This window comes from Protopterus annectens, chromosome 1.part0, assembly GCF_019279795.1.
Source record: "Protopterus annectens isolate FY-2018-M chromosome 1.part0, PAN1.0, whole genome shotgun sequence".
NCBI classification, from domain to species: domain Eukaryota; kingdom Metazoa; phylum Chordata; order Ceratodontiformes; family Protopteridae; genus Protopterus; species Protopterus annectens.
In genome coordinates, this window is record NC_056725.1 from 661,631,082 (window position 1) to 661,643,219 (window position 12,138).

Sequence of the window (12,138 nt, forward strand, 5' to 3'; positions counted from 1 at the left end):
AACAGATGCAATGGCTTATCCATTTTGAAACTGTCTGCTTTGAAATAGCCTTTCCTTCTGATCCTGCAGCATATGACACTAGTAATTGCTCAGTTTTTCTTAGAGCTTTAGTCCTACTCAAGTAGAATCTTAGCTGTCTGTGTACGTTGAAGGAATGCAGAATTCTCTCCCCTTTGTTCTGCGGATTTGGATAAAAAGTTGGCAGATGAATTGTTTGGTTAAGAGCCACACTGGAAATGACCTTAGGCATAAAAGTAGGATTTGTCCTCAGATACACCCTGTCTGGGTAAAATATGATAAAAGGCTCTACAGCCATGAGGGCCTGTAGCTCTGAAACTCTTCTTGCTGAAGTAATTGCTAGTGGCAGAGCTGTCTTCCATGATAAGAACTTTATATCAGCGGTAGCAGTTGGTTCAAATGGAGGCATGGTGAGCTTTTCCAACACATAATTAAGGTCCCATGCAGGTAATGGTGATCTTCTAGGAGACCTTAAATATTTGGCTCCTCTAAGATACTGCTTTAGTAAAGGATGAGAAAAGATTGGTGGCTCTGTATTGTAATGAGCTGAAATGGCAGAGGCATGGATTTTCATTGATGAGAAAGATAGGCCTTTGTCAAGCATCTCAGTTAAGTATTGTAATATCTGAGGAATATGTGGTTCTGCTGTATCAGTTCCTTGTGCCCGATTCCAAGCACAGAATCTCTTACATTTGTCAGCATAAGATTTTCTAGTACTAGGCCTTCTGGCTTCCAAAATGACATCCATCACAGCTATACTGACAGGTGTCGTTTGTATGATTACAGGATTAGCCATGCTGCCAGGTTCAGAGTCTGTAGTTGATTTTGCAGGATCTGATTGTTTTGCTGGGACAGTAGTTGTGGTTTTTGAGGCAAGGTCCAAGCTGAGTATTGAGACAAGTTCCTTAGGATTGGGTACCAGAATTGGGGGGCAAGTCCGGGGCAATTAATATCATCTTTGGCTTCTCTTGTCTGACTTTTAGAAGGACCTTGGGTAGAAGAGGCAGAGGAGGAAAGGTGTAAACTGATAGGTTTTTCCAACTGAAGGATAGGGAGTCCAATTTCCATGCTTGTCTGTGATAAGTCCTTGTGCAGAATCTTTTCAGTTAATAATTTTGAGGACAGGCAAATAGATCTATGTCTGGGCTCCCCATTTCTCTGTTATTATGCTGAATATTTGTGGATTTAGTTTCCACTCGTGAGGATCCATAAGGTTTCTGCTTAAATCGTCTGCCCGAGTGTTTTATTTTCCTGGCAGGAATTGAGCTTGAAGATGTATATGGTAGGTCAAAGCTGTGTTCCACAGTGCCATGGCTAATCTGCAAAGGGGGTATGAGTGTGTGCCCCCTTGCTTGTTTATATACCACATGACTGTGGTGTTGTCCATCTTCATCAGTAGTTGTCCCGGATGAAGTAAGTCCTTGAAGGCTGTTAGGGCATTTTGAACACCTAGCATCTCTTTCTGGTTGATATGTAGATGCATTTGATTTGGTGCCCATATGCCCTGAATGCATCTTCCTGCCATGTGGGCCCCCCAGGCATAATATGATGCGTCTGTTGTTAAGGTTTGGCTGGCAGGGGGTAGAGTGAAGGGCCGTCCCATGTTTTGGTGACAGGCCTTTGCCCACCATAGAAACTCCTGTTGCAGGCAGGGAATGAGAGGAATCATTGTTTCCAGACTGTGTGAATGTTGACTCCATAAACTTTTTAGGTACCATTTAAGTTTCCTCATATGCAGTCTTGCATATGGAATTAGTAGGAATCAGGATGCCATAAAGCCCAGAGCCTGCAAAATTTGTCTTGCAGAAGACTGGGTTTTTGTTGCCATCAGTTTGAAGTAAGTAGTCAGTTGCCTTTGTTTGCCTGGCGTGGGGTAAGCCATCTGGGCAGTTGTATTCAAGCTTGCACCCAGGAGTGTTATCTTTTGAGAGGGTACCAGTTGTGATTTTTTTTTCATTTACTGTGTACCCTAGGCATGTTAGAAGCCTTTTCACAAATGCCAGGTGTCGTAGAAGAGTGTCCTTGTTCTCTGCTTGAATGAGACAGTCGTCCAAGTAAGGATATATTTGAATACTTCTTTGTCTGCAAAAAGCAAATACTGGTGCCAGTCACTTTGTAAAGACCCTGGGCACAGTAGATAAGCCAAAGGGCAGTGCAGAGAATTGGTAATGCATTAAGCCAGCCTTGAATCTGAGGCATCTTCTGCACGATTGTCTTATTGGGACATGCAGGTATGCCTCTTTTAGATCTAAAGTCACCAGCCAAGCATTCTTGCCCAGCATGGGCAGAAGCTGCTGCAAAGTGAGCATTTTGAATTTTGGAATGTCCAGGTATGTGTTCAAAATCGATAAATCCAGTATTGGCCGCCAGGCCTTGTCCTTTCTGGGTACCAGGAACAGTCTTGAGTAAAAACCCTGTCCTTTTTCCTGTTCTGGTACTGTCTGAATGGCCCCCATATCCATGAGGGATGTAACCTGTTTCTGTGCCTCTGCCCATTGATTTTCTGGCAGATCTGGCCAACCATCTGTCATTGGCAGAGAGTGGAAATGGAATCTGTATCCTTGTGATACGATGTTTAGTACCCACTTGTCCTGGGTTATTAACTGGCAATTTTGAGCAAAAAGTGCTAATTTTCCCCCTATGGGTGCTGCCAAAAGATAAGTGCTTGGTGTAGCCTGAGGGAAGTCATTGGGATTGCTTTCTGTAGGTTTGCGCCTTATCTCCTCCAGATTTGGAGGTGGATGCGCCCCATTGCTTTGACCTGTATGAGTCTTGAGCCTGGTACCTGGAGCCCTTAGGGCGTCTGGATTTGCCCCTTTGAGCTCTGTCTGACACAGGAAAGGACCAATGTTTTGTAGGCCAGTGTCTACTGAATCTTGGTGGCTGCATTTGTAAGAAATCTTTAACAGTTTGCATAGACTTAGCTTTGTCTTCCATTTCTTTAAAACCTCTTCTGCCTTAATACCAAACAGAGAATCATGCTGTAAAGGTGCATCTAGCAATTTAGCTTTAACATGATCAGGAAAATTTTGTTCCTTTAACCAGGCATGCCTCCTAATCACAGATCCAGTAACTGCGGAGGAGGCCTCTAAAGAATCAAAACCACTCTGCAAAGTATGCTTTCCAACTTGTTCAGCTGCATGCAATAATTCCTGCAATTCTTTATTTTCTGCACATTCTGAAATCAACATCATTTTCTGTTTCAGCAATCCCATAACATGTTGTTGGTACTTAATCATATGAAATTGACAATTTAAGGCCCTGATTGCCAAGGTTGCAGATGTATAAACCTTTTTTCCCCATCTGTCCAGTGCCCTAGAATCTCTGTCAGAGGGGGTAGGGTTTTTTGCTGTTGAGGCCTTAACTTCCTTTGGACCCTGTGAAATAGTTTCAGGATCAGCAGCAGGGTTTCTAAATAAAAATGTATGTGAGTCGGGGACTCTGTAATATCTGTCAGGCTTACTGGGAGCTGGAGGTAAGGAGTCAGGGGTCAAGCTTGACTCCGAAAACACATAATCCATAATGTCTAAAACAGGGGGAATGGCTAAAGGCTTGTGCTGAGGGAGAAGAAGGAAATCCCTGAGCCTCTTTTTAGATTCTGAAAAGTCTTGACTCTCCCAGTGAAAATGCTCCCTCAAAGTATGCAAGGTTTCTCCAAATGAATAATCCTCAGGAGGAGATGTAGATGGAATAGACTCCTCAGCATCAGAATCCTCATAGGGAGGTATAGAAAATTCCTGATCAGAAGAGGAATCAGAAGAAATAGAAACCTGATCTGAAGATTCATAATCAGTGTCTTGCCTAGGCCTCTTATCTGGAAGGGGATGGGTACCCCTGATCAAGGTAATAAGGTCTTCAGCCACTTTGATCATCTGTTTTTTAGGCATAGAGGCCTGTGCACGTGGCTCATGCGTCGGTTTTTTAGGTTTAGAAGTTGCTTTTGTCTTTGGTTTTGCAGCTGTAGTCGGTTTGATGTACAAATGTTTAGGTCTGAATACACCCTCAGAAGCCGGCGCCTGCTCAGCGGCTCTGGACCCATCCAAGGGAGATACATCCGTCGGTCCAATACCTTGAGTATATTGCGGCATGCCGGACTCCACATGGGTGTCGGTAGAGGCCTGCGACTCGAAGGTAGCGGGTATCAGGGGCTGCAAAGGCGCCTCACTGAGTACCGGCGAACCGGCGACTGGCTTAGGAGAAGCTTCGTCGTTGGTTTTGGATCTTGACTGCCTTTCTCTGTCCTTTTCTTTGCATTTTTTATGTACTCCGGTAGTCGGATTGCTATCCGACGACATTTCTGGGTAGTTAAATCTGTTTCCAAAATACTTTGATGCAAAAATATACAGACGCTTAATAGTGCGTTGGTTAAATCGAGCACAAAACTGACAGCCAGGCACGTTATAATCAGGGCCTAGGCAAGGAATACAGTATAAATGGAAATCCTTATGAGGTATTTGCTTCCCACAAGTAATACAGTTGTTAACTTTTTCTGACATTGGTAAAAGGCAAGAAAAAAGTTTCCCCAATGGGGTACTTAGCTTTAATGAAGACTTCGGTTCTGAAACTCAAACTCGAATATTTCAGTAGTCGGCCAACTGGCACTTGCGAAATGCTTCTGCTTCGGGCACCGCGCGGCAAGAAAGACTAAAGAAAATTCCGTCGGCTGCATGTTTTATACCCCTGATGACCTGACGTCATGGAAGAGATTCCAGCAACCGACGCAGGACCCAAGACTTTGGAATTCAGGCCGACTGAGGGCAACCTGCCAGCAGATTATCCAAATGTAATGACTGCAACAGTGCAACACGAATAACATCAGATTCGGCCAGGCATACTTGCGCGAAAGTGCTTTTCACCGAAGAAGCACTTTCGCATAAGTATGCCTGTTGCGGAGGTCGTACTGCACTGTGGATAAGGGAAAATTCCCTTTTCCCCACTGTAGTGTGACCTCGGAGTGAAAATATTAAAGTAGGGGGTGTTTGCCACCCTGCAAATTTCAATAGTCCTAGATCCATATATATATATATATATATATATATATATATATATATATATATATATGTATACATATATATACATATCGAGAGAGATGGGTCTACTTCAGAAGACTGAAAAACCAAAAGACTGAAAATTCAAAATACTGAGTGAAGGAATTTGCCTCTTCTTCACTGTTGTGCAATTTTGGAGTTGGCATATATAGCTACCAGGGGGTGTAGGGGTACAGCCCCCCACATGAAGGGTGCAGGGGGGGCTTGCCTCCTGCATTAAAAATGTATTCAGTATTTTGAATTGTCAGTCTTTTGGGATTCAGTCTTTTGGTTTGACAAGTCTTCTGAACTAGGCCCATATACACACCCCTGTTAAAATGCCAGGTTTTTGTGATATAAAGAAATGAGACCACAATAAATCATTTTAAACCTTTTCCCACGTTTAATGTGACCTATAATGTACAATTCAATTGAAAAACAAACAAATCTGTTAGGGGGAAAATATAAAATATAAAAAACATACAATAAGTTGGTTGCATAAGTGTGCACACCCTTAAACTAATACTTTGTTGAAGCACCTTTTGATTTAATTACAGCATTCAGTCTTTTTGGGTAGGAGTCTAGCAGCATAGCACATCTTGACTTGGCAATATTTGCCCACTCTTCCTTGCAAAGGTGCTCAAAATCTGTCAGATTGCAAGGGCATCTGTTGTGCACAGCCCTCTTCAGGTAACCCCACAGATTTTCTATTGGATTTAGGTCTGGGCTCTGGCTGGGCCATTCCAAAATTTTAATTTTCTTCTGGTGAAGTCATTCTTTTGTTGATTTGGATGTATGCTTGGGGTCATTGTCATGTTGAAAAGGTAATATTCCACTACATCTTCAGCTTTCTAGCAGACGCCTGAAGGTTTTGGGCCAAAAGTGACTGGTGTTTGGAACTGTTCATAATTCTCTCTACCTTGACTAATGAATGCCCCAGTTCCAGCTGAAGAAAAGCAACCCTAAAGCATGATACTGCCACCACCATGCTTCACCGTGGGGATGGTGTTGTTTTTGTGCCAAAAGTACCTTTTGGAACTGTGGCCAAAACGTTCAACCTTGGTCTCATCACACCATAACACATTTTCCCACATGCTTTTGGGAGACTTGTATTGTTTTGCAAATTTTAGCCGGGCCTGGATGTTTTTCTGTGTAAGAAAAGGCTTCCATATTGCAATCCTACCCCATAGGCCAGACATATGGAGAACACGGGAGATTGTTGTCACATGTAGTACACAACCAGCACTTGCCAGAAATTCCTGTAGCTCCTTTAGTGTTACTGTAGGTCTCTTGGCAGTCTCCCTGACCAGTTTCCATCTTGTCTTTTCATAAATTTTGAAGGGACGTCTAGTTCTTTGCAACGTCACTGCTGTCCCATATTTTCTCCACTTTTTGATGACTGTGTTCACTGTGTTCCATGGTACATCCAATGCTATGGACATTTTTTTGTATCCTTCTCCTGACTGATACCTTTCAACAATGCCCTTTGCTACTTTGTAAGCTCTCTGTGAACCATGATGTTTGCTGTAGCAGGCAACTGAGTAAATGTCAAGAAAATCCTACTAGGACAGCTGAACTTTATTTGGGGTTAATCAGAGTCTCTTTAATTGATGGTAGGTATGTACCCAAGAAGACTGAATGCTGTAATTAAATCAAAAGGTGCTTCAACAAAGTATTAGTTTAAGGGTGTGCACACTTATGCAACCAGCTTATTGTACGTTTTTTATTTTTTATATTTTTCTCCAAACAGATTTGTTTGTTTTTCAATTGAATTGTACAGGTTATAGGTCACATTAAAGGTGGGAACAGTTTTGAAATAATTTATTATGGTCTCATTTTTTATATCACAAAAACCTGGCACTTTAACAAGGGTGTGTACACTTTTTATATCCACTGTATGTGTGTGTGTGTGTGTGTGTGTGTGTGTGTGTGTGTGTATATATGTGTGTGTGTGTGTGTGTATATATATATGTATGTATATATATATATATATATATATATATATATATATATATATATATATATATATATATTTTTTTTTTTTTTGATCAATGCTTTTTGTTTGCTCATTTGAGATTTCATCAAGGGCCTACTGAGAACATGGCTGCACTCTACAGAGCATAAGAAAGATAGATTAGAAGAGTGGTACACCAGTAAGGTGACAGACTGTGCATGTGCGTGTGTGTCTGCATGCGCATATTGTCTTTGTTATATTAGCATTGTGATGGGTTTAATAAGGTGGCTTTTAACTCGCACTGCATGCACGTACTAAGTAATGTCTGTAAAGGAATAAAGGTGACATCAAGCAACATTAACTCACTCATGCCAACATCAGCATCTCTGCTCAACTCATTCGATGCTTCACAGCAGTGTATATCACTGGGCCTCGGTAGACATGTTCCATATGCATGTTCTGAAACCCTCTAATTCTAGTGGCCTAGTACAAGAGAATAAACCTCAGTCTTTATAAACGTAATCTCACCACACAGAATTGCAGAATCAACATAGTAGTCATATAAAAACAACACAAGATGATCTGAATAACTAGCTTATAACTGATAAATAGCATACCTTGTGATATGAAGCATCATTCCACTGTGGAATTGGGGGAGCTTCGCACTTGAACTCTGCTTTTACTGTTGACTTGTCTGCATCCAGGAGAGTAACATGAATTTCATAAACACCGCCACAGTCACTTCGAGTACCATACCTTTAAACACAGAAACAGCCTGCTATAAAATGTTCTTTGTTCTGTCATAAGTCTGCACTGACAAAGTTGTTGATCCTACATGGTTACTTCTGCACTAAAAGTTATGGATTCTGTGTGGTTGCATCCAACACTGGATTGGATAACTGGCCTTATAAAATCTATGACTGATACAGTAAACTGATTAAATGGCTTAACTTTTTCTACTGAAGTATAATGGGAAGGTGGAGTTTCTCATAGTACAAAACTGAACACTGCTTCCGCCTACAATGAAATATAACCTATAAAGTCTAGGTCTGTTTAATGTACCGGATGTAGTCATTAAAGTTCCATTATACAAGCAAATGGTATAAGAACATATTGTCAAGACAGGTGCCTGCAAAATAAAAGACAAAGATCTAATAGGATTTAATGGTGATGGCTGTGCACCAAATACTGAAATTTCTCATTTTGTTCTTGTGTTAGTGGAAGCCACACTTCTGCCCTCTTCAGCACTACTGTCTGGGTATATGAGATGATCTTACAGACACCCTTATGAGCTCTTTAAGTGCAAAGAAAGCTATACCTACAGGGAAAAACATAACAGATTCATGCACTCACAAACTAAAAAATGTGAGAAACAAATATAAAGCATACAATTCAGAACTTTGATGCAGGCCTGACAAACCGCTAACCATTCTTCATAACGGAATAATAGAAAGATACCATAAAGAGCTTAGCTTCATTTTAACAAGCAGCCATTTTGGCAAGAGCTGTTTTCATCTGGACTTTCTCTCTTTCTACCTTTGCAAAGGAAACAAAAATTGTTTCTGTTGAAATTCACCACCGGGTATGGTAATAAATGAGCTGCCTGATGACATCAATGGTGCAGCTAATACGGTTCTATTAGCTGTCCATACAATACAAAAGTGCAGAATGGAGGATATACTGAACCAGAAACACCACTCTGGGAATTACCCTGGATGTGGCATCAAGGATACCATCTTTAGAGATCCGAGATACAGAAGTGATGGGATTGACTGCAAGATTGAAATCCTTTTCGAGGACAAATGCTACACTTTCACTAGTAGTTTAGAAGTAGGTGAAAAAAAAAGTAATTTCCATGGAAGCACTCCCTCCACGAAGTGGTAAACCTAGCACACTCACTTTAACTAAATATTAAATCAGAACACTGATATACAGATGCTTTCTGGGATTCAATAAACTCCGTATAGGTTCGGCACAGAGCCTGCATGTATGTGTATTTGTGTACAAGATACTGTGCATCGCACGGCATCACGTAATCTCATGCCAGTAATATCACACTGTTATTATAATTATTGATATCGATTTCTTTTTTTTTTTTTACTTTTTTTTTGCCAGTGTTTGTGAGATGCACCACTTGACATAAATATGTTTAGCTATGCTCAGCTGGTTTGTGCGAAGCGCCACAGTGCACCAACTGGAGGAATGGACCACCCAGGTTGTAGACAAGACCCAGACAGCCATATATATATTTATCCAATGCATTCACTTAATAATACTATGCATAAGACAACCATGGTAAGCGGCACTGCACTACGGTTAACAGCTAAAACCTTACAATAACTACGAAGATAGCAGACATCCATCTCACTAATCCTGTGGCAGCAGGTGTTAAGTGTAGGGGTGGGGTGCAGATGGTATGGGGTTCTAATACAGGGTGTGCAAGTTTTGTTTTACTTTTGTGAGATTGCAGATTATAGCAATAAAGTGAAAGATACACAAAAAGGTTTTCAACCTTCTTCATGTAATAGCTACAGGTGTAGCAGAACTGTATATATCATAAAATCAACTAGTCCATTTACACAAGTGCCTATACATCTAATCAGCTAGAAATGTCATTGTTCGCCACTATTGCGCATCGCTATCATGCAAACACAGCGCCTGGCACTGCATACCCTCATTTACTGTGTTTGAACAATGGTAAGTGATGTGCAACATTTTCAAATGCTGCTAACCAAAATGAGCACATTCAAGGGCAAGACATGGAATAGGTGGGAAACAGCATCATATAAACTGCAATTGGTGGGAAATGCTCACTAGTCATTGAGCTTGAACTATGGCAGGCATGTCGGGAGTTGCTCAAGAGGGTGTGTGCTAAGATTTTTGTTGGACTCCTAGTTAGAGAGCATGGGCCCAGGTTGCTGTGATGGGACTATTCTGGCACAGAATATAAATCTAAAGCCTGGAACAGTGTTGCCAGGGTGCAAAACATTGAGACAGATATCCCACGCACAGGCGAGCAATGCAGACATCATTTTCATGACCTCTGGAGGAGGAAGCAGGATACCCTTGAGCTTTAGATCGAGGCATGTTGGGTAGGGGACACCCCACAGATGTACAAGTATAAATTTCAGTGAGTAATTGTAAGAGTTAAAAGCTGAATACAGTCAGGACTAGTATTCATAATGGTGTTCTGTTCTGTTTTTTTCCACAGCGACTGAGGACAGTCTCAAATGTTTGATGCCATGCCAAACATCTATTAAGGATGCGAGAAGCATGTGGTATGTATGCATCAGAACAGTACTGTCTACATAGTAATTTAATAATAATAATAATAATAATAATAATTTGTATAATGATTTTGTAGCATTAAAAGTTAAGGAGTGCTTAGCTGGTATTTAACAGAGTTGTATCAAACTGAGCATGGATATCCCAAATATATAATACTATTAGGCTTCCATCATTATTGGAATATAATGTCATACCTCTATACAAGTGGCACAAATAACTTTCTGTAATCTGCATTCAGTACAATTGGAACACGCATATGTACCAAATTGAGCAAGCATATCCCAGCTGTAAAAGAAACCATACATGCCTTAGTCTGTAGCACAAAGCAGTGGTGCCATATTCTCAAGTAACAGTGGGCAGACATCTCTAAACTGTAAAAGGAAAAGTATGCTTGCAGTAGTCTGTAAGACAATAGAACAGTACAGTACTTTAGTGTAGTCATCGGTCATGGGTTCAAAAACTGCACTTCCCAAGTATACAATACTGTTATGTTTTCATCATTATAGGTTCATAGGTTCGTACTAGGCTATCTGCCCTAGGGCATTTATAAGCCTAGCCAGAGTGTGTTTGGCTTTCGCCACCCATTTTAAATTAATTTTGCTATGCCCTTTTTCGAGGTTAGTATACTGTCCCTCTGTCTAACAGTGACACAGAAGTGATACCAGGGGTAAACCTACGATCTCCCATCCACTCATCAAGATTCCTCTTGAAGAGAGTCAATGAGGGACTCTGCCTAACCTGGACTGGGATTTTATTCCATAACTTCATAAATCTGTACCAGTTGCACAAATGACCTTTTGTAATCTATAATCAGTAAAATTAGCAGACACATATGTGCAATATATACGCACATCAAGGACTGGTGTGCTATAGTGTGCCTCTGTTATAAACTGGGTAATCTTAAAAGTAAGAAAGAAACTTGTTAGAGTTTGAAGTGTTAAAAGTAAAGGTACCACAGAGTAAAATAACTGTATCAATGCTTTGTCTGTCACATACTAACCCCAACCCTTTTCTCTCTTTTTTTGTGTGCTTATTATTTTTTTTGTTTCTTTTGGGGGTGTTATTTTCTTTTTTGTGTGTGTTTACTTTTTATTTTAGCATGTGTGTTTACTACTTTTTTATTTTTTGGAGGTTTATTATTTTCTATTTTTTTGTGTTTACTTTTTATTTTAGGATGGAGAACAGTGTCTCCAGCCGATGTAGGCATGCAGTAACTGTGTGGCGCACAATCCTATGCACCATCCCTGGCAGTTAGTCACAGGCAGTAAACTCACTCCCTCTGCCACTGCGCCTGGAGGGAACCACAGGTCTATCCTCCAGGGAAAAACTACCTGACAGGCTGGGTAGTGCAAGGATGGCAGAGCTGGTGCTATCAGATTCGGCAGCAGTGATGTAGCCAGTGGAGTGGGGGCAGGTGGATTCCGTGGGACCGTTCTACCCCTCTGAGTTGTGGGAAAAACAAAAAATAAAAAGTAAACACACAAAAAAATAAATAAATAATAAACCTAAAAAAGAGGCAGAAAAGCGTTGGGATGAGAGAAAAAAAAAGAGAGAACATTAGAAACTTCATATGTGACATACAACACTACAAATTCCTAACAAATACCTTTGTTTACTCTTCAGACTAGCCAACTTTTAACAGATGCACAATATACTACAGAGTGCAGTAAACAATCCTTGATGTGTGCATACATTGCACATATGTGTGGTCCAAATATAGTGATTACAGTTTACAGCTGACACTGCTTTACAGCTCTGATGTTACACTACGATATTGATGAAACCTTAACATATTTAACATAATATATATATATATATATATATATATATATATATATATATATATATATA

The 12,138-nt window shown here is 40.6% G+C and overlaps 1 protein-coding gene across 1 annotated transcript in view; it reads right to left on the reverse strand.

The window, feature by feature from the left end:
• Positions 1–12,138, reverse strand: part of LOC122793974 (F-box only protein 27-like) — a 612,799-nt gene that overhangs the window by 270,572 nt on the left and 330,089 nt on the right. Inside the window, exon 4 of the mRNA XM_044062038.1 lies at positions 7,617–7,755. Within this exon, the coding sequence (XP_043917973.1) occupies positions 7,617–7,755 (139 nt within the window). The remainder of the gene's footprint in view (positions 1–7,616; positions 7,756–12,138) is intronic.